Source organism: Diorhabda carinulata, chromosome 5 (genome assembly GCF_026250575.1).
Source record: "Diorhabda carinulata isolate Delta chromosome 5, icDioCari1.1, whole genome shotgun sequence".
Lineage (NCBI taxonomy): Eukaryota > Metazoa > Arthropoda > Insecta > Coleoptera > Chrysomelidae > Diorhabda > Diorhabda carinulata.
This window is the reverse complement of record NC_079464.1, coordinates 12,638,793-12,663,660: the sequence shown is the minus strand read 5'-3', so window position 1 is coordinate 12,663,660 and position 24,868 is coordinate 12,638,793. Positions and strand designations below refer to the sequence as shown.

The window sequence follows — 24,868 nt, the reverse complement described above, 5'->3', positions numbered from 1 at the left end:
AATTCGGTTTGTTGAAATCAATGTAATTCATAAAAATCCTAAACTAGGTTCTTCGTGAGGATACTCTCTTATTTTGGACATTGATAATTTTATATTTTTGCGGTCCCCTCGCTTTTTAGCTATAGAAAGTCGAAAATCTTTCGATTTAGATGATTTTTTTTGAATCTTCTTTATTACGGTAGATTTATGAAAAAAAATATAGAAATAGACAAAACTGAAAAATTATATTGATTAGGTTAGGTTAGGTTAGGTGAGGTTAGGAAGGGTGTGCTAAGAATTCAGAAAAAATGTTTTGTTTGTTGGTCTGCTTTTCAAACCCCCTCCCAATTCTCTTTATCAGTTAACCTAAGTAAGATACCATTTATTTAATGATGAAAATTTTTTTCATTTTCATATCTTTAAGGGTATCCTCGTAAAAAATAATTTATAAAGGTTTCCAGCGGTAAAATTTTTTACAAATAAATTAATTTCTCAAAAACTATGCATTTTTCGAAAAAACTTTTTAGACAAAAGTGTAATAAAATTTTACGCAGATTTAAAAATAGTATTAGTAAATAGGGTGTTTTATTTAAAATAACAACATTCGACTTCATATGTTTTGCCATATACAGATAATTATAACTCGTCGTGGGACACCCTGTATAGCAGCTATATGTGGATTAACCTAACATGATAGCATCACAGAAACCAGTGAATCATCCAGTTCTAGTCTAGTGTAGTTTTTATGTAGACCTGTATATTCAAATAATCCCGAAATCTGAATCATTTATTGAGTATCTTGCTCCAAGTGCGACAGTCTCAACTAAATTATTTGAATCAAATTAAATTTGCCTTGCAGGCGTTAGGTAACAGATTGAAAATAAGGATTTATTGCTCATTTGAATTTTATCAACACCTGTGCAGCTTATGATAATTATTGAAGTTCTTTTAAAACTTTGAACATTTTCAGAATGGTTGATAAACCAGTTGGGTTGTCAAAATTCCTATTATCCATATCTCTCTTTTAGAAAATATATCAACAGGATAAAATTATTGAAAAAAAATATCAGTGACGCTGGATGCGATTATCGGTTAAATCGAATGAAATAATAAACCGTTTAGTCTATGTCTACAAAAAAGACATTTTAGTCCACAGTACTTAATGATTAATACATACTTGAAACTTTGCATAAATATTTCTTTCTGTGAGTTCGCCAAACTTTTCATCTATTACTGTTTTGAAACTGCTGCTTTTTAGAGCAAGAAATTTCAAAATATATTGAATTTACAAGTTCATTGGGATTATGGATAAGGTATCAGTGTATTCATGAAAAAAAACTAAATACGTTATCAATTGGAAGATTATTTCATTTCTTCTAGAGTTTCCAAGGTATGTCCTTACAAGGATCGGAGAGAACAAAACTACCTACTTCCTAAACTTAATATATTTTCGAATTTTATTATCCATTCTATACATAGATAAACCTATACCTGGTTTTAAGACCTATAGCTTTTTTTTGTTATTTTAGGAAATATCAAAATATATTCTTTGAATATATTTTGGTTAAAATGTTCTCAACAGATGTTTTAATTTAGAAATTCAAAAAATTGTTATATTACTTCCAATATCAATTGCCAATTATAAAAATTTTGTTTGATCTACCATAGGTGTATATACCAAATTTTATAAATTTATTCGTTTTTTAAACATTTAAATATATTTAAAATAACTTCCTGTGATTGTATATCTCAATCTTTATTATTTTTGTTCTCACTACACTGTGCGATTTCATTTTATTTAGAGAAATTTATTTTAAATCTCACTTAGCCACGCCACTGCTCATCGTAGACTTCTTGCAGTAATATTTCAAAAAAATTGTGTACATATGCCTTTCGAAAGCTTCGGGGAATAAAATTGCATTTATGTTTACCATTCGATGTTTTCATTGGTAAACAGTGGAGATGATGAGTCCACGAGAATCGACGGTTTGTTAGATGTTATTTATTGATTGTTCGTCACATAACTGTCTTCTGCAATTTATATTGGAAGAGCTATAAGGCGGTAAGGAGCTACATGTAGGTTATGTATCCAACACAACATTTGAAAGATTCTCAATTATCTATGAAAAAGCCTGTATATGTAGTTCAATGTCGGATAAGTGAGAAAGGTAGTCAGTTCTATTTGCTAGTAAAATATAATTGTTGATTAAGTCACTGGAAAAGTATCAAAAGAATTGTTTAAAATTACAAAGAAATGAGTGAGTCACGTTTCTCGAAGTAAATTGGAATTAATTTAACGGTAAGCCACTGCTTATCGCAGACTGTCCGCCAGGAATATTTCGAAGAAATTGTGTACATACAGCTTCGGCAAATAGAAATGCATTTATGTTTACGATTCGATGTTTTGATTGGTAAATAGTGGGGATGAAAGTCCTCGTGGACTGATGGTTTGTTAGATATTTACTAAAATTTAGTGAGTATTTATGAAATATTGATTGTTCCTCGCATAACTGCCTTCTGCAATTGATATTGGAAGAACTATACAGTTTGTAGACAAAATATTGTAAAAATTAAAAAACGAACGTAAAAATAACTAAATAAATATACAAATAAAATAAAATTTCGATATACAGAAGAAAACCACAATTATTAACAAAAGAGAGAACGAGTTTTGCATTCTATATTCCTACATTGTTGTTTTGTGATGTATAGACAGATGTTTGATTCTAATGCATTCGGTAGCTAATATGACAAGAGATAAGAAAAAAAATGTCCCACAAAATAACTGCTGCATATGAAGATGAAGATGATTTTGAAATGGAAGACGACGATGAAGATGACGATGAAGTCGAAGGTGTAAATAAAGATAATTTTGTTTGTAAGTCGATAATAATATTTAAATATGTATTTTGAAGATAAAATTAATTAATATTCGATACTATAATATAATTATAATACAAATTCAATAGGATTGTCAGGGAATCATTTTCTAATTTGTAAAATATTAGTGGTGAGCGGCTAAATACTTAGCTATTTACTTCCACATGGATTCACCTATCAATTGACGGTTTTGTCGTTTACATCTATTAAAATATACAGAGTTATCTCGCAGAGCTGCAAAATTTACTGTTTTCTACAGCGTTCGGCGATATTATCAAGAGTTTATCCATATCAACACAATCGAGACGTATTTGTATGTCACATGAAGGACAGCGAAAGTATTATCTGTGTTGGACGTGTTATTCTGACTGCAAAACGACTGCAAAACATAATGGCAACTGTGTTACTTTCTAGTTTACTGGCAATATTTTCATTAGCTCACAGCTAAGTAGTTGCGTTATGTACACAAAATTGTTTTGATAAAAAAAATGGAAATCCGAGCGAACAATTAATGAAAAAGATAAAAGGCGCTGTATATCTGTGAAAGAAAAACCCATGGTAAAATCAATACATGAAGAATTACGTAGAAGAAATCCAGGTGACATAGAAGCTTTAGTCAGACAGTGTGAACAGTGTGTGTGAATAAAGGAACATATATTGAAAACAAATCACAGTTTTTTCCATTTATTACCTCACTTTCAATATTAGGCTAAGAACTCAAGGACCGCTGTACCTGATTAATCCCAAAGTTATTGAAATTATGATGAAATTAGACAGTATCATAACTTTTATTAATCATGACTTGTATAATGGCTCCGGCACCGAATTTTATTTCACTAAATAATATAAAAAATCTAAAAAATTATTTTTTTAACGAATACTACTAACAACCTTATCACAAATTTACATTTTCAGCTAGTTTTTAAAATATGGCTGTTTTAAAAACGATCATAATAGGTTTAGCTCCAACCTGCTAGTCTGGACCGTTCTTGGTTATCGGAAGCGTTTATAGATATTTTCTGCGCAATCTCCGGGTATGCATGGTTATTGTAACAGTACTTGCTATCAACCAAATATCAAAACGTCCTGAAACGGTTCACAAACTATATCTAGGTGTACCACGTAATATGTATTGCGTCATCGTACCAAGAACGGTTTTTTGATAGGTTAGGTTAAGTAAATCGACTCGAGTCTATAACATGAATTTGGAGAGTTATCATGGGGGTCTAATCGCAAAAACTTATCTTGATATACCGTTTTAGACGAAAGTGCACGGTTAAATATACGAAAGGGTCAATACCTGAAATGAGGAGAGGCGCTACAAGTCTATAGAAGAAAATTAATTTTCTATTCAAATTTACTCAGACAGTTTTGAAAAAGTTGATTAACATTTGACAAATTTCATCATAATTCTGTTTTTCAGAATATTTTTCATTAGTAACTGTTTTTTTTTGGCTATCTATTGTATATTTATCTTTTGGCACTCACAAGGGACGAAATTCCCATTATCCTGAACTATTTGAGGTGATGTTATGGATGTATTCCGACTGTAACAACTAGATACAATTTCCAATTTCGGTTTCCTACAAATTTGCATAAACTTCTCATCCAATTATTTGTATAAGACGAATCTGAGTGGAAAGAAATACTAAAAACAGTTACAGAGTTTGTCCTCAACGTATTAGGAATCATTTTCTTTTAATATTTATTCATGAGAATAGTAAAAATTCTTCAAAGAAGCACACTCGCAAAATCTTCACACTGTTCTGACCTAAATGGAATAGCTAAACAAAAATTAGCAAAAATGTTTTTTGATAAAATGAAAACTATGAAAGAAATATGCGAATCAGATTCGGCAGTTTATGGAAAGTCAAGATTTTACCAATACCATCAGGGTATTGCCCGAAAGAGTCCAAATGAGGTTACTTCATTCATTTCTAATTCCATTAATGAAGTTATTCCTCCAGAAGCCAAACATAATACGATGGTAAGACTGTGATAAGCTTCTGAGAGATTCCAAACTGTTATTCAGTACTTTCCGATAAGAAAACATACATTTAATGCTTGTGAGAAGGATTTTGGTGTGATTTAACGGTTTTGAAGGAAGTACTTACCAAAAAAAAGTGCTGAAATAATACTAAAGTCAAGTAAAAAAAGAAATTTCGAATTGACAGTGGTTAAGAATGTTAAGATGTATTGGCGTTTACGGAATGATTATTACAAAAATAAAGTAAGGTCATCTCTAACGAATCAAAGGCAGGTGAAGTACCCGAGGACAAAAAACAAACATTCCATGTTTCAGAATTCCGCCAATTTAATTACTCATCCATTTAAAGATAGTCCAGTATTTTGGACTGGCAAATAATGCTTCTGTGCCTATTTTACCTATCGAAAAAGCATATCGTGCAGAATTGCAATAAATATTGAAAAAATCTAATATTTCAAGAAAATAGAAAAGAATCTACCCCTAGTAGAAGATATATTAACTTTTTATTAAGAAATATTCGTGTGGCCTGCTTCAGAAGATGATGATGAGGAGGGAGTAGTTGATTCATAGGCATATGCAGATTATTTAAATTACACACAAATTATCAAATACATAGTCTTTCATTTTTATAGGAATTCTAGTAACAGCATTGAACGAAAGTTTCTCTGGAATTAGTAGGTAAGGTTAAGTCAAGTAGGTCAAAAAATGACAAAGATGAAAAATATATTTAAATTCAACTAATACTTGCTCACCCAGTAGACTTCGTAATGCCTCAATCGATAAATTGAAGATCTAAACTTTTGTATGTGATAAAATTAAACAAACAAAGGGAATCCCTTTTTTATTAAAACAAATATAAAAAAGCTCGGTACGAATGAAGTTTTATCGATATTTTTGATTAATTATAAATGATGTTAGAACACGGAGTTTTCCTGAAAAACTGGCTATTTATAAGGTTTCAATTTGGTATTGACAAACACACACAGTTAGGAAACACTCCGTTAATCAATTTAAAGCTTTCTGATAAACTATATTTTTGGCCTTACGATTTATTTATGGTCAACGCAACGGCCAGACGTATAGAATAAAAATCCTCTCCTTTGTATTTTTTCTTTATGATTGTTGCCTCAATGACGTTATTCATCACCTTTTTTACAGACAGTCTTGTTCCACGGCACAAATGATGCTACTTTTAACTACAATTTGTGAGGTGGTAATTCAGGAAATTCCAGTGAATTTAAAAATTCCGCGGGATAGTTGACTACCTCATCCTATTGGTTTATAACGGTGTCGTCTGATTCGAAGGAAACCAACTGTCCAGGAAGAAAATTCTGAATGGTCGCATTGAGATCCTCGACATCTTTATTTGCTCGTTCACCCCGCCAATTATGGTTATCGAACTGTTGCCCTATATCTGGGAAAACACGCTGAATAGGTTCCTCTTTCAATTCTGTGATGTGACAGAAATCTGTGAGTGTCACTATCGCAGTCACTTCACCGCAGTGAAGAAAGCAATAATCGTCACTCACAAAGTTATAAGGTGGCACTCTTTGTCTGAGGTATCGATCGACATAGAGGATGGATCGACATATTAGGTGGTAGTGAAATTCTCATATTTAATCACCTTTTAAACCTGGACTTCCACAAATAATTCAAGATCAAAGTTAGCCAAATCGGTTTAGCCGTTTTCGAGTTTTAGCGAGACTAACGAACAGCAATTCATTTATATATATGTATAGAAGATTTGAGGATTAGGCGTTGAGTTTTATATGTATACACTTACCTTCTAATTGAAGTGAAATATTGATCCAGAAATTCGTTGGCATGTTTTAAAATTTCTTCAGGAGATCTTATAGCCGATGGCGAAGAAGTGGCCATAATGCTTCCTAAGCAAACTTGATCGTTGCATGGTGTTTTCTAAAATAAAACATAATAATTTTTATCATCTATCATAAAGTTTAACGAATAGTTTTTTTCTTATTTCTCGAGATATCGATATCGAGAATTAATTTTTAATTGTATCAATTATTATTTAGCAAGTGTTTAAATTCTACAAGCTCTTCTACGGTTTATTAATTTTTAAGGGCGGTTATAACCGGTAGATCTACTTGAAATGTAGCGGGTGAGAAACCAAGAACGGCTCTCGGCCATATCTCAGATTATAATACTACAGCTTCAAGGGAAAAAATTATAACAAAAGTTGCTGGAGGGTGAATAGAACAGCAGTTTCATTCAAATATTTCGTATTGATTGTCGTATTCTTCCAATTTCATCATCTCTTGTCGTGGATATATTCCTGTAAACCAGATATTTTACTCGGCCCCACAAATCGAAGCATGGTAGGTCTGGAGATGTGGGTGGTCATGTTCTATTAACCTATAAAGTGACGTTCTACTCCGTATTTTTTTTTAAATCCTGTTACTTTTGAATATGCAACCACTATAAAATTTATATATTTATTTATAGAATAAACCGAAGCTATAAATTATTTTTAAAAGTCAAAAACCACATTATGATAGAAGCAACAGTTTTGATGATCTATAAAATATGACGACGATTTTCTCATTTCATAATTTTTTAAAGGAAAAATAATTATGGTTTTATTCTATTTGAAATAATCCTCGAGGGAAATTCATTTTATATGGACTATAAAACATAACAAGGGTAGAAAATAAATTATGAATTTAAAAAAAGGCAAAAAAACATAAAACTGTCTGATACAAAACAAGATTCAGTACGATTTTCAGGAAAAAAATCAATTTCTTTTATCACTTCTACTAGTATTCTTTTGGGAGCAGTGAACGAATTTGTATCCTACCCTTCAAACTGGTTTTCAATATTCGCTAGTTAAATTGACTGTATCCTATACTACGTTTATTTCAGATCGTTATTACTATTTTGTATTGAGCTGGTTTCTATTTTTTTTAATGAATTATTGCATGGCTCTCGAACATCAAACAGATTAACGTGAAACGACAAATCCACCGTAAATCAAATTGCTACCGTTTTTTTTAAACGTCGGGTTATATACTGATTTATAGGTTCTGATAATGATTCTGAATGTCAGGCAAATTTCTAAAATATGTTACAATCCGAAAATTCGATCGACGATCACGAAAGCAAATATTCACTGATAATGGAAGAGGCCTTACACCCTCACAAGCTGTAGTCCGGGGAAGTAAGTATATAAAGAGAAAATTGAAAAAAAGTAGGGGTGACAATTTTTTTTGCATAATTGCACCGACCCCTCATCGCCTTCCTAGATTTCTGACCAAATCCCGTGAAAGTTCGAAACGCAGCTTGCAAGCACATTTGAAAGCATTAAAATTCGGTGGTATTTTTGCTTATAACTTTTTCTGACGTACTCGCACAAAAAAATCGTGCAGTTCAATTGATAGGAAATTTCATGCTCTACACGATGACGGAAGTCGATTTGTGAAATGAAAATTTTTTCGACTTGAAATTTTCCAAAAAATAAAAATTTTTTCGAAAGGTCGTTTTTTAACTGGCAATCATACTGAAAATATCCGTATCGATATCAAAACATAGGGAAACATAGACTGTATGTTATAGAAAATTCACGTTTTTTCTGATTCGGAAAATTCAAAATGGCGGCCGCAAAAATCAGAAATATATGCTTTTTTTTCAATCAAGCATCCTTTTGGAAACATCAACGATATCGAAACGCAGTGGGTTGCAATCGTTAGGAAAAAAGTTATAGTTTTAGGTATAAAATAGAAAAAATTCATACAAATATATATTTTAAACATTAAAAAAATTTTTGTTGTTGTTTTTCCTTTTTTTTGCATTGAAAAATAAAGTAAAACATTTTACTTAAGCTTGAAATAAGTTTGGCGTTAAAAAACGCGTATTTATTTCAAAGAAAAAAATTAGAAGCGGAGATATAGAAGCTCAAAGTTCGTTTCATACTGTGACCATTTTTAAATTGTGATTGTTGCACTAGACAGTAAAAGGTTTTGGCACACCGCATTATCTGCTATGTCTAGCGTCTTCAGGTTTCCATTGAGGCTCCAATGCCCCGATAGGAATCCTGGTTGGGGTAGCTAATGAACTGAATATTTCAACCAAACGTGTAAGCGATATTTTTTATGAAAAATTAGATCTGAAAAATATATCTGCAAGTTTTGTGCTGCTCAATGCTGATGAAAAGCTCGATCGTATCAAAAATTCAAATAAATACATAAATAATTTTTTTATCGATATGTGTTGCAAATGGAACTGTGTTTCACCCCAGAAACAAAATATAGTCGAGAAAAATCGAATTAATCGGAGGAACGTAGTCCCAAAAAAGTATTGCAAGGCTTATTTATATCTGTTTTCTCATAAGTGTACTTTCAAAGTAGTGTGTTTTGAAATTTTTTGTTCATAAATTTCACTTTTTAACTCATTTTATGAAGAAAAAATTATATAAGGTACAAAAAGGGCTCTAATCGTCTCGGATTACGTAATTTCTGTCTTATATTGTGACTGTGGAGAATCATAAATTTACCTATTCAACTTCTACTTACTATTGTATTCGTTGAGATTTATTGTAAACTGACTATTCTCAACGTCTTACTTAAGCGCTTCCATATGTCCATTAGACACTTGAGGTTCCACTAACTCAAATTACTCACACTCACATTTTTATAATGATGTGACTTCAACGACCATAAATATAATCAAATATATTTTTTGTATGCAATAGGATTAGTATTTAGAAAAGCATAAACACGATTAGTGTGTTTTAAATAGTCATGATATCCAACGGGAAAAGTAGTTAGATTATTAAAACTACTTTATTTATTTATATTTTATATTTGTAAATATTTTTTCCATAGTTATGAATAAAGTTATTTAACATTTAAATAGATACGTGATTTTTTTGCGTTCTTCTATTTCATTTATTTGTTAGAGGATCTTATGAGATAGGTAGTGCGAATTTTGAAAAAATTTTGATCGAATAATAATGAATAGAGATGCTTCCTAACTCATACCATATGAGATAGTTAAATTCTTGTATATATTCAATAATATATTGTATATATTGCTGCTGCAATAATTCTAAATGGGAGAAATATCCATTACTGCAAACATATATAAAATCGTGTGTTGAATATTGATAAAGATTGTTTACAATAAACGTTCCCACGTAGAAGACGGAAATTTGTAGAAGCAAAAACTCCCACAGATGGTCTAGTATGCTGTTAAATATCAAAATTTATTTGTGTGCATGAGAATCGAATTTTCACCCATACGTCAATGCCGAAGTTTATTATTAATTCACAATAACATTTGGATCAAATATGATAAACAATTTTGGTCTCAGAAGTACAAATTGAAACGATTTTTCTTACGAAAAAAATGTTCGGTTTTCTTCATTTATGGATACGTATAGTTGCTCTAAGAAATGAATAAACAAAAGTTTGTTGTTAATATTAATATATAACAATAAAAATTCTCTAGAGGTGAGTAATAGGAGTTTTTTTTATAAATTTTATTTGAAAGTGTTAGTTGAATTAGTTATAGAAATTGTCGATTTTTATCCTCACTTTTTTTTTGAGGATTATAAGAAGACTTCTTACGTTTAGAGACGTTTAAATTTTAGATTTCTAAGAAAGGAGATTGTTTAATATAAGGATAATGTATAAAAAAAAGCGTCTAGCGTCTTTAGGTATCCATTGAGGGTGCAGTGCCCCAATCCTGGTTGCGGTCTAAACGAGAGTTACCAGATTTTAGAATCTTGACAGTCTCATTTGCAATTTTGGTTATTTTCTAGTTCTATAGTGACTTGGTTTATTGCATAGTATTCGTAGATCGTCTAGCATCTTTAGGTTTTTGTTGAGGCGACAGTGCCCCTATAGAACTCCTATTAGTATTTGTAGATTGTTCTTACTTAGGTTGATACATTCTGCAGATGTTTTCTGTTTATAATTTCCAAGGAAAGCATTTGCCTTTGTCTGCCTCTTCGTTGTCTCAATAATTGTTTACTCCTTTATACCTTCTTTACCAATGCTTTTTCTGATACCATGAAAGGGTTCGGATCCCAGGAAGGGCTTGTTTGCCCTCGCTTTAGCGACCTTATCAGCTAGGTTATTTTCCTTCACTTCGGTATATCTCGAATTCCATTGTATGGTAACTTCATTTTTCTTGCCTAGCTTATGCTTCTTCTTAGCAATTCCAAACGAGTTTGTACGTATTTTATGATATTGTTGAGTTTATAAATGTTATTTGAAAGTGTTTAAGAGAATTGGTTATAGAAATTATCGATTCTGCTTGCTGGTAACCACAAAAAAATTATCTTCACTTTCACGTAGCAGCTCTCGACATTCATGAGCGTGAACGATCTTGAAAACTACTTGTCCTGTCCTGTAAAGTTTGGTGGATCCGTTGAGTGCAATTTCCAGAAAGTCTTCATAAAGCGGAAAGTCTTTTTATTGTTTTTATAAGTCTTAAACATTTTTTTGTGAGGATTCTAAGAAGGCTTCATTATTTGTTTTCATTGAACTAGAGATTTCTAGGAAAGAAGATTGTGTAATATGAGAATAATGTATAAAAAACGAGTCTCTAACAGCCTAGAGATCCAAGTAAATAATTGGATGTCATAGGCAATAAATCGCAATAGTACAAACCAAATGGTGAATTTAATTCTACATAAATGTTTGGTAATAAATAATAAATGCAGATTCTATTGAATAGTTAAGCGTTACTGGATAGTGTTGTTGTGAAATAGTGGATAGTGATTAGTTTCGTGAATTTAGTTAGCGTACAAATAAATTAAGTAAGTAAAGAAAACCGAGTGTCTATATTCATGTCACAGTCAATAGTTTTAATTCTATTCTAGACGTTCTTAGTTCTTAGAACGAATGATTTTGTTTTATTCTCAGTACGTCAACTGGTCTCACTTATTGTACAGTATTATGGTTCAGATTATTACGACAGTCACTAAAGTCTTCTGACAAAATTTAATTGTTTTTTTTGACTTATAAATGTCACGTTTGGACGTTTTCTAAATAAATGTGAAAAAGTTAATGGAAGTTTGTGAAAGGTATATTATATTTATTATAAATGAAAATACGTTTGTCAGAAGTTGTTATTTTCTACTCATAAGACTATATTAATTATTATTTCGCTAATTCGCTCTATTCGATTAAGTTGAAATGTGTAAGACATTCCTTGTGATCACAAAAAAAACATTATATCGAATTAACTTGTAGAAAAACGATGTGTCGATTCTAAATTACCGTACTGATGCTACTCCCAGAAATCTGCGATAGATCCGCGACGTGTATGAGGATAACTATGGGTGCGGGGACAAAAAATCCGTCCAAATTGTTTGTTTGAATTAAATTATTTGCACTTTACTCTATGAAACAATGGTTATTACACAATGAATTAGCACCCAGTCGGCTCGCTTCCCTCATTTTGGTTTGTAAATATTTCAATAAATTATGAAATTCTCAATCTGGCGTTTGATGGAGTTTGCTTAAAAACATTTTCTTAATTCTTCATGCGTAGTTGCTGCCCTTCTTCTTCTTGTGTTTCTTTTCTTTATACATAGTCTTGTTTCTTGTACTGTTCAGCTTCTTGAGAAGTAGATGTCCAGCTTACGTGCAGGGGCGTAGCTACCGCCGTATCAACCGAATCAATGATACGGGGCCCCTGGGCTACAGAGGCCCTTAACGTGTGTAAACAAAAATTAGTAAAATGTCTTCATTTTTCACAATTATTTTGGATACAACACAAGACTTGTCAAAAATTGACCAAACTTTCTGTAGTTTTTCGATACAACCTTTTTGGGGTTTATAGCAGTATCCGATTCCAGTGCAGAAGGACTTAAAACTCAAATTTTAAATACGATTAAAGAATATGCAATTAATTTGTCAAAATGTAGAGGACAGAGTTATGATAGAACAAATGTTATGTCGGATGTATATGGAGTTTTATAATCCCTTATGAAAGAGCATGTTCGGAATGCCGATTATGTTCATCGCATTAAATTTAATTTTAAGCAATGCCGCGAAACATGTTATTGAAAAGTCGACACACAATATATACTTTTTTAGCAATAGTATAAAACGCTGGGCAATGTTGGATAACGATTCATCTGAAAAATATAAAATTACCTTTAAAAAGGTATGCCTTACTAGATGGTCTTCAAAGAACGACGCTTTATTAGCGATAAAAAAATTATTTATTAATCATGAAAACTTTGTACCAACTGAATTTTATTTCTACAAAAAAAAAGATGAACGTGAAAAATGTAAAAATATAATTAACATTGTAGGGAGTTATGATTTCTTAGTGCTTGTCACATTTTTTTCTTTATTATTTGATATCATTAATCCTGTTTCTAAAGCTCTACAGCATGAAAATAATGACTTACAGAAAGTTAGTATTTTATTAAGTAATCTTTTGAATAGACTGAGCGAAATAAGAAATCAAAATTCATTCAATTGTTTGCTAAATGAGTCCAGAGATTTAGCAAAAGAGTGGAAAGTAACAACTGTTTTTAAAAATAAAAGACGAAAGATAACGAAGCGTTGTTTTGATCATATTTTAGTATCATATTTCAAAGTCAATGTATACTATTGCTGTTTAGATATATTAATTTCTCATACTTAACAGAGATTTGAGAGCCTTTGTGACCTGAGTAATATGTATTACAACAGGAGAGACTCCTATCTTCGTCAAACGAAGTGATAAAAAATGCTTCAGTTAATCAATTAATTGCTCTAAAAAAATTCATGAATTCATGAAATTATTGCTGATAAAATTCAATAGCCTTGTATCATGTTTTCCAGAGGTAATAACAGCATGCTTTCTATTCTTGACACTTCCAGTTACGACCGCAACAGCTGAAAGAAGTTTTTCAAAATTAAAAATCATAAAAAATTGCCTAAGGACTTCAATGGGACAGGAACGGCTATCAGACTTGTCACTATTGTCTAAAGAGGCAGAAATGTTAGAAAAACTGAAATCGTCTTCCGCTATAGATGATTTAATAAATTAATTTGCCGAAAAAAAAGGCAAGAAAAGTGTATATTTAATTTGAATTGTTTGGCTAGCTCAATTTCTAAGAGGAAGCGATAACTAATAATCAATAAATATTTATTTTAATTCAATGCAAGAATTTTGGTTTCTTTTGTGAGAAAATTTTACCCTTCATTTGGGCCCTCCAACTAATTTTGATAAAGGGCCCCTCCAAAGCACGCTTCGCTACTGCTTCCGGGTCATCTCTTGGAATGGTCTGCAGCAGGGACGACGTGAACTGTCTAATCTCGTCATCTTGATCTAGTGAATCGTGAATTTTCAGATCTTCCTTCATAGCTTTGCGACTCATTTGACCTCTCAGGTTAAATCCTTTGATAGTTCTCAATGTCTGCCCTCACTATGTTCTTCGTTTTTGTTCTGTCCGCTTAAGTTTCCCCTGCATATGTGGGTATAGATCTTACAATTGTATATATATATATATATATATATATATATATATATATATATATATATATATATATATATCCAAGATTCTTGAAGCTTTATTTACTTGGTTCCGTACTTCTTGTTGTAAGTTTTTGATGATTGTTATCTCGACTCCTGAGTATGTACATTACATACATTGGTGAATGTGGTCGTCTTCAACAGCTTGTTTGCATCTTGTGGGCTTCCTACAAATATCTGTACATTAAGGTTTCCGGCTGTTTTTTGGAACGGATATAGCAAACGCTGTAAGGTCATTATCGTTTTCGGCTATCAAAATTGCATCACTTGTATCCTCCAGAAAGCTTCCTTTATACTATCAATCATTTTATTCATAATCAAAATAATAGTATTGGACCTTGTTTGGTAAACCGCTATTGTGTGTTGATCTTGGTTTGTGTAATTTACGGGTGTCATGTATCTCCGAAGTCAGCTATTTCAACTTTATCAAATGCTTTTTTGAGATCGGCAAACGAATAAGGTTTTTGATATTTAATGAATTCTGCAATCATTTGTCTAAGGAAAAAAATTGCGTCTATTGTCGATCTATTTTTTCTGAAGCCTTGTTGCTCCCCACTTATTTCTATTTTATTCATTACTATCTTTGTAATGGTTTTGGTCAGCAGCTTACTCACACGATCATTTCTTTCCTTTTAGTATATTGGGGTGAGGATGCTGTTTTTCCAATCAGTTGGTACTTTTTCAACTTAATCACCATAAAAAAGATTCAATGGTCAAAGTACTGATAATAGAACCTACGTTTCTTTTCAAATTTTGCCAAAAAAGTTCAATTGAACTCAGTTTAGACACAAAAATATTCCTAGACTTCTCAATAAACGGAATATTCAACTCTGCAAAAGCTCCCACAACATCCTTTGCATCATGAGTAATTGCATATATGCCCAAAATACATCTGCAGGTGGAAGTAAATATAAAGGTGAAACATGTGCACCAAAAGTCAAAATAATAACTATTAGTTACCATCGAAAAAAAATGTTGGAACCAATAATGGCAATGATGATTTAATGACTAATGACTAGAGAAGGGTTTACATGAATACAAATCTATTGAATCGCCACTTTTTATTGTTATAATACAAAAGAAATTTTCAATGCGTTTTATTTTACGATGTAAATCAATTAAAACGTTATCCATTGTTAATTCAACAAAAATTAGGGAAAAACATGGAAATATTGAATTAGTTTATAAAAAATGAGTTAATCGTTGTTAACCGTATTTTTAAATTTGAAAATACGGGCCATGAAGCCTTTCCTTTCGGGTTGTAGTGGAATTGTGAAATTCGGAAAATGCGCAGCACGTCTAATATAACCGGAATTAGTTCGATGTTTTTTTTTATATCATAGCAGACGAATTGTTTACATTGTTTCTTCTAATCCAATTTCTAGAAAGGTCTATTTATTTATTTGTTTTTGTTCTTCATTCTCTAGAATTTTTGAGAACTTTATTTGGATATGTAAACGAGTAAAAAGTAACTGAAGAATTTAGTTAGTTAAGTGATAGTGATGAGTAAATTATTATAGTTAGTTAAGTGTTTAAACGAATTAAGAACGTGGGAGTCGCTGTTTATAAATTCACAGTGTAAATGAATAAGAAAAACATTACAATATTCAAAATTTTTCCATTTGTCTGTGGAATAGTAAAGCAAATTAACTTCATTGATTATAAGATGATTTTCCTTACAGAAATGCCTTGATTGTCATAACTTCAAGTAGATTCAATCACCTTCTTGAAAAATAATGAACAATTTTTTGGCAAAATCTTTTCGCTCCTATGTACATAACAAGTTGTAACTCGTCTAATTGAAATTGAAACTGTTCTTTGTACGATACATGTTGAAATTGCATCAAAAATCAATTTAATCTGTCCCATCAAAAACACTATTGTGGTTTTGTAATTTGTTTTGTTGATAAATTGAACATTGTTCCAAAACAACGGACAATAAAAACTGAATCAATGACAAGCATTAATTGGTTTGATTGAAAATTCAATGATAGGACCCAAATAAAAAAAATATTGATACTACATTGGAATTACGACTAGTTTAGCAATAAATTTGCATATTTAAGTAATGTTAGCTAAGTAAATGTTATAATACAGATGTTGGCAGCCTTCAGCTCGAATGTAGATAGGGAACCTATCATTAAACTTTCGTCGGACACATTTAATCTATGAAATGAATAGAATATATTTTGATCTACCAAGTTTCTGTGTTTAATAACCTTCCAGCTATCTTTCCAATCGCTTTCTAAGAGTTAGAAAGTCAAAGCCTATAGAGGTAGCTGAATTCAAGGAATTTGTTGGATTACTCTATCTGACTGTGGATCGGCAATCCTTGGAAGAATTGAGAGGTTAGAACTGGTAGTGAAACGGCTTCATATCTTCATATCAGTTATAATATTTATCAAAAAAGCTCAAGAATAATTGGCAATCTACGATATGGTCTAATCATTGTTTGTTTCCCTATTATTTGGATCTGGAAATGCCACAATTAGAAGTACTACCATACAAAGCTGTTCCAAATATCGCTCAGCTGTTAAATTCCTATGAAAGAAATATAGACCAATAAATTTTCCAACCCAAATATAATTATTTTGGGGCGCTGGGGGTGTTTAGATCGAATCCAGTTGAGGATTTCCCAAGCCTGGTAGGGAGAATTGTCTAGATTTACTGTACCACTTGAACAAAACATCTTAAAATACTACGGTATTTAGATCATTTGGATTTTCATCACAATGCCTCATGAATATTTCGCAAAATTCTTTTTCCAAGAGTTCGTGAACAAGTGGAACTTTGTACAGATACAGTTTTTATTTCTTCAAAAGGACTGACTAATATTGCAAGGCAATTTCTATCGCGTTGTCTTCTATTGACAGCAAAATATCTAAATTTGCCTCGTCCCTTATTCCTGGTCTTCAATATTTTGGAACATTTTTTATCCATAATACTTCAACTGACTGAACTTTTATCCATTTCCTTTCGGGTAAGGGAATGCACTCAATCTTTTAGATGGGTTCCGTATAGTAGGTTACGAATCATAATGCGCCTGTCAGAGGGTTAAGAATTGAACAGAGTTTTAGCCAATATAACAAGCGAAGATAATTTCAGTAAAATCCAATACAAAGATGAATAAACTTGCTTAGAAGTTATTATTAAATGTAGCTTAGTTAGTGAGTAGAAGTTACATAGCACTCTTTGATGAAAGTTACTCATAGTTTTTCTTTGTGTTTGTTATATATATTAATATATATATATATATATATATATATATATATATATATATATATATATATATATATAATATTAATACAATAAATATTCAATAACAGTAGAATCATACTTAAAATTAACTTTTCAACTTATGTACAGTTTTGAGAATTTCGTGATAAATTCTGGAACTGTGACTTACCAAGTTTTTCTCCTGTGGTCTTCATCAACAATTTGACAAAAAAATTAATAAGCATCTTATATAGTTTTAAAAGAATTCGAAGTCTTAAATAAAAAAGAGAGAATTATGGTTTTTCAGAGTTTAGTGGAATCACATTTAAGTTATGGAATCAAAGTCTGGGGAAGTGTTTCAAAAACACAGTATAATGCACTACAAGTTTCACAAAATAAATTTAAAAGAAATTAACAAAATCGCCTCGGTTATTGTCAAGAAGTGAATAGTGGTCATTTTGAATAGTTGAAAAGTTTGGTGATAGAGACATTATCAAAATTTAACATCTTTTCTTAGTTATGATTGCACCAAGCTCTTCTTCTATAATATTTTAAATGCTTGGATCGTTTCTGCAACAATTCCATACATCCTCAGTTGAAATTGTAGTCTCAGTGGTGATACTATTAAGAAAATCAGGATATATCTTTTGCCTCTGTTGAATAAAGTGGTTTTCCACTATTTTCCGCATGTTTAATTTCAGTCTTGTATCCCGCATATAGCCTTTCCCAAATTTAATTCCACTAACGATAAATTGGTAATATTTCATCTAACGCCTTAAGAAACTTAATCTTCTCTTAATTTTCTCATTCAAATACTTAATTAGGGCGAAAGATTTTCTAATGTTTGCAGATGGCGGCGTATAAATATAAATTGTGAACCTTAGAAAGGTAACTAACCTATTTCCACTGAAATTTCCTCCCAAGTGACGTGATGATGTATGTTTTCCAGTAGTTGAAAGCTCTCGTCGGTTGTATACCAAATTTCCTTGAGTTTTCTTATTTTTATATTTCGGTATTTTTTATATTTGAAGAGGAGTAATGAAACTAATCTCGCTTTCCATAAAATTTTTCAAAAAACAACCTTCAGTAAAATTAGTGGAATATTTTCTTAATAAACATATCGAAAGTGAATTTTCTGTAGACAAAGCCTTAATTATCACTCATAAATCCCTAGAGCTGGAACTATTTCCGAAACTTTCTTCGAGGAAAAATAATTTACAGGGATTCATGCAAACTCTGGGAGATTTGCTATTAAAACTTTATACCAGAAATAACAAATAAAAAATAAAATTTTTGATATATTGATAGGGGTTTATATTGGTTTTGTGTTTGTTGGATTAATAAATTAAGGTAGCTACGACATGAACTTTTCTTTTGACGCCTTCTTGACAAATTTTAAAGGCGTATTAAAGCTTTATTTATGAGATGAAAATATTGCGTTTTGGCAAAGATAGTCTGGATGAAATGAAAATTAATGTAAGCTTCTGTTTGACTCCGTAAACGTAACGTTATGCTTATTGCTAATGACCGATAATTCTATAATTAGTTTATGTGCAGTTGAAGTAAAAGTGCATCCTCGGTTAATTGAAACTCAGGAAGCTGCCGTTATTGTCGAATTGTGAAATGTCTATAAGAAGACTGGTAACCCATCAAGGGTTTGATGCGAATACCGTAGTCAGAGTGAAGAAGCGATGGGAAGAAGACGGGACCTTGTGCCAAAAGGTTGAATCTAAAAGAAGAAGAAAACTTTCGAATCAAGGGCTAGTTGATTTTCTGATTGAGATATATACTTTGAATAGGATGCTAGTGGTGAATATGGAACAAACTTCACATGATTACGTCCTACGGCATGCAAACGAATTGAAGCTTACGATTTGAAAAACTGTGCAAGTGTTATGAAAGCCTGGATGTTTCGAGAAGGACCATTGGATCGATCCGTATACAGATAATGCAAAAGCTAATATAAAAATAAAAGTAGTAGTCATTGTGTTGTCCACATACATGCGCTTGACTCACTGATTGGGGTCCATCGTGGATTTTGGCTTGTAAAAGGGATCCACCAGCTGAAAAGGTTAGAAAACCCTGGTCTGGAGTTTCCAGCGTTGTGTGATGATGATTCTATGTATCTATGGAAACTTAATTCGGCATAATGGTGGATGCTGGTGACAACATTTGTTGTATTGGACAATCCCACATTGTATCAACATAAAAAATTGATTTGTCAGATGAAATTGAAGGCGGTAAAATAATTGATCTCTTTTTTATTGAGTTAATTCGACTTATTATATTTCCAAAAAACAATCTTGTGAATTATATCGATTATATTAGAAAATTTTATCAATCTTCAAATTTGGTGACTTGTTTTCGACATAATGGAACCGTTACAAACTTAAAACTCACAATGTATTTATAACAAAAAATGGCAGATCGACCATAAAGTTGTGGAAATATTCAAGTGTCAAATTAGTTATTTATAAAAGTTTGACTATACTAAAACGATATCATTTTATCTCCTAACATACCATCCATGGATTGCAATCAAAGATAACCGGAATAAATCTACTTAACATGTGCGTAAGAACTCACGTGTGCAGATTGTTTGTACCTATTCAATAGATGTCCGGTACACTGGAAATGGGCGTTTAAATTAGGTCAATTGATGCTGATTGAGAATCTACGTGAACTGTGTTAATTATCATTAGCCTCTCCATTTCATACACATAATTGTGTATAAATCAGTTTCGTTAGAAAACGGTTACGTACTCAACTCTAGAAATAAATACCCTCCGGGGTATTGTGAAGGGATGTAAATATTTTCTTATAGTAGACTCCTAGGAATCATATAAAACATTTGAAGAATCAAACGTAGTAATGGAATGGCTCAAAAAAGTTCTATACATCCTATATATATTTAATAAATAATTTCAAATAGATGTTTAAAAGCAAACTTAGTCTTGTTGGAAAAAACATTCATAGCTGTATGAAATCCATCTAACTTCTGCTTTAATTCATTCACTTACCTCATAAAATAAGCTGATTATTATCATATTCTGAGAATATAACTTCATTTTCATGGGTAAGAAACTATACATAGTGTCTCACGACGAGTTAAAACTGTCCGTATATGGCAAAATACTTATAGTGAAATCATGAAAATTTCTACGTTTGTATTTTCGAATACGATCTTTTGAACTAAGTATTTTCAAAGATCAAAGACTTCCGGTTCAACCAGAAATTGACTAACACTTTGTTATTTTCAGTAGAACAACCTGTATATTAATAAATTTTTTGAATTCACGTGAAATTTTAGTGTACTTATGTCTGAAAACGTTTTTCGAAAAATGCATACTTTTAGTTACTAATTTTTTTGTAAAAAATTTGATCATTGTAAGCCGTTACAAATTATTTTTTTAGGAAGATACCCTTAAATATATAAAAATGGTTTTTGCTCGGTTGGTTTAAGCAAGGTCAGACACATTAGAATCTATGTTGAGAATTTTTCATTTTATACAGGGTGTGTATAAAAAGTTTTCCAAGTTTAAGTTCATAAATATCAAATTTTTTTTATTTTTTTAAATAGAACTACCTGTTTTTTTTTCTATTTCAATGCCTTTCCCATACAAACCTTAGCGTTATCCAGATATTAAATGTTTTCTGTGAATTTTTGGGGATGCAGGTGTAGTCTAAATTTTATTTTGACCCGTTGATACAAGCGCTCCACGCGGGAAAGCTCAGAAAATGGCTCGGAAGATTCCGACCCGTTGATACTAGCGCTCCACGCGGGAAAGCTCAGAAAATCGCTAGGAAGAAGATTCCGTTCGATGCTGCTTCCGGTGACAATTTTTCACTTATTTCATATTTTCTGGAGGATTCACCGTCACAGGACCTTCGGAAATAGGTTAATTTTATAATGATTCTCGTCCCTAACGAAACAATTTTCAATTGTTGAAAATAGTCATCGTGAACAGTCTCCATTTGCTTTTGATTTATGTTGGTGTTAGTCATTAGTTAGTCAAAAATGTCATAATAGCGCGAAACTTTTTGACTTTGACAGATTTTTTGAAACAACTAGACTGAATGGATGTCTAAACCCTACTATGATAAATAGGATCGAAGCAGCAAATTAAAACTTTGTGAGGAGCTTTCTAAGACGTTGATGAGATATTTTTAACCTAAAAGATCTACCTACAAATTTCAAAGGCATTCGTTTAATAAAATTTTGTAAAAATAGTTTCAAACTCCTCATATATTGCTTATAGTGTATCTAATTAGAAATGTGTAACAATAGATATTATTAATTTATTTCACAATAAAATTTATGGTCCAAATTTCCGTATTAAATTTAGGACAATAGAAAATAATCGATGGCGCATCCCACGATAGTGATTTGTCATCATATACCACGACTATTATATTGTTAGGAGAACTGGCAGATTTAACTACGTGCAGGACACTTCAACTAGCTTGGCTTGTGAGAAAATTTGATTTGAATTTGCTCATTTGAATTAAAACACTATATATCTGCTAGATATAAAGCACAACAGTACCGAGTGGGCAACTACGAACTACAGTCGGCAAAATACATGAGACCTGGTGTAGAAAACCTGTTACAAAAGGCGAAATTGGAGTAGCTATCGATTGAAAAGACGAAAAACAGCTGAAAATTGGAAAATTCATTAATACAAAATGCAAACGTTTCACGACTTTACAGAACATAATCCAGGAAGATGAATAAAAGTTGTGTATAGTGTTGAGAACATTAACAAGTTTCATGAACTACCTGACAAACAAATTCAAGAAGCTCTCATCCCAAAAATATAAGGCCTCTTCGCGTCGCACGTCGTATAAGCATCGGCTATCGTGAACCAAAACCCTTGAAACTTGATTCAAACACCTACCTATACCTAAGAAGGTATAATGAATAATGAAACACTGACTATATACAGACATGAATAACTTCAAGATTGATGGTTCTATTCCCAAAGAAAATAGGTGGGGAGATCGGAAATCGAGTCTGTATGATAAAAAAAGTAAGTTGTGATTGCTTTCATAAAATCGTTCAAATGCATCAATTGAAAGCGACTCTCCTTACACAAACGGTCTTCCTGCTTGATATTCAACATAAGATTGAGTAACAGTTTTGGTTTTGGACTTTGAACAATTTTTGAACCTGGAAGAAACTACACCGTTAGTGCAATTGAAGGTATTCTACAGAAATGAGCTTGAAGACAAAAATATGATGGTAAAAAGTGAAAGGAATATTTTATAATGCTATAGCAACAGGTACTGTTGCCCTAATACTGCATGATGTGAGGAACTTACTGGATAAACGTTATGTACCAGATTGGGACAAACACGACCAATGGACTTTTCATCGAAATATTTTCGATGACTTGGGTAATAACGAGGAAGTATACGAAGCAAGAGATGACTAATCCTTGAACCCGGCCAACTCCAAAATGGGTTGCAAAGCTAAATCCTGATTAACATTTTGAATTATCAAAGAGAAATTGGTTTCAATATGTCATTATTTTTGATACCTGTACAAGATGGGTTTCAAATAACGACACTAGCGTTGCTACAGAAAAAGCACCAAAGGTCCTGGGGCCCGGGGCTATAGCCCACCAAACCCCTAGCTTAATCCGGCCCTGCCTGTATTAATTCGAATAATGGAAGAATCACATGGAGCGATATAAGTATACAAGTGGGGTATATATTGATAATAAATTAATATACATATCAAAATAAAATATTTTATTTCACGGTCTCGTTATTTAATACCCACACCTCGTATATTATTAGCAAATGGTTAATCAACTAACTGCCTACACTGGTGGAACGTTTTCTACGTCTAGAAAATTATGTTTATGACGTGAGCAGTTTTCTACATTATTCGACTTTTCTACGTTGGGCGCAGGCGTTGTTCGCAAATGCGGTGATTCAGCGCAATAATAAGATAACCTACGATTACAACAAAACTGTGAATTGTTTTGACGGTGTTTGACGGTTGAGTTTGACTCTGACTCGGACAATTCATCTAATCTTCGGCTTTAAAACCTAAAATTATAATACAAAAACGCCAATTTTTTAGATCTGTTCGAAAGTAATCTGTTTCTTTTCACATTATGAACATTACCCAAAATTGGGAAAAAAGTCTTTCGAGCTCTGCAGCTGCAGCACAAATATTTAAAAGCTTCAAAGCTAAATCGCTACGTTCAGGATAAAAATATTCAGCTACTTTCCAAAACACTTTCCAAGAAGTGTAATTTTTATTAAACAAAGCCTCGAAAAATCCTTGACCAAGCTTATATTCCTCCAGCTCTTGTAGCCCATCAGGTGAAAGTTCCTTTTCGACAAAAGCAGTCATTTTTTCAATAAAACGAATGCATCTATAGACAGGATAGAAAAAATTTTTTTCCTGTTTCACTAATCACATTGAAATTCCAAGACTCTAAGAAAACAAAACGTCCAAACGAGCCATAGCAACTAAAATCATAATTTTTTATCTGCTCTTTGTAATCATTAAAACAGTTGTTTTAAATAGGCCCAGCTACAGTTTTTCTACAATGCACATTGTAATGCGGATTCAAAGGTTCCACGAAATCTCTAAAATACTCTGACTCAGCTGTCAATACGAATATTATGAAGCAGGCCACGAACAGTAAAATTACTTTTTCGTCAGTTAATTTTTTTGTTTGTTTTCAGTCTGCCTAACTATAAAAAAGTATTTCTTCCATATCAGTATATTTTGAGTGAAAGCGACCATATGTCAAACTAAAGCAAGTTTTTTCTTAGAATACTCTAAGCTCAAGTTTTTATTTTTTTAAAACAACCACTTATCAATGAATAACCCTGTAACCTTATCACTCTTATAAATTTCATGTCAATCTTTCTATAACCACGAATTCCTCATTAACCATATCAACTTGTGTCCATTAAAATTCTCTAAATTACGTAGTGAAGCACTTTTGTCAAGAGTTAGTCGGAAAGTTGGGGAGCAAGCCAAACGGTTCCTTCTAATCCAGGAAAAGGGTGCAAATCTCCTAGTTATGGGGATTAGACTTAATTACGAATGTAACTTAGGAATTATAGAGAAGGATAGTGAGGATTTGACTTGAAATTTGTATGTAACAACTTATACGAGGCAATCATAAATTTGCCGTAACCATATTATCACAAATCAGGGATGATTCAATAATTTCTCAGAAATAGAGCAATCGTTCGAAATTTTTTGCGTCACAAAATTGGTAAACTATTTATTAATTAAATACAAGTTGTTGAAGTATACGAGAACTGCTACTTAAGTTT

At 31.8% G+C, this 24,868-nt stretch overlaps 1 protein-coding gene across 3 annotated transcripts in view; it reads right to left on the bottom strand.

The window, feature by feature from the left end:
* The window catches only part of LOC130893597 (nitric oxide synthase), a 162,612-nt gene that overhangs the window by 66,327 nt on the left and 71,417 nt on the right, over positions 1-24,868 (bottom strand). For all 3 annotated transcript variants that reach the window (XM_057799817.1, XM_057799819.1, XM_057799816.1), the window contains one exon: positions 6,630-6,763. In XM_057799817.1, the coding sequence (XP_057655800.1) occupies positions 6,630-6,763 (134 nt within the window). The remainder of the gene's footprint in view (positions 1-6,629; positions 6,764-24,868) is intronic.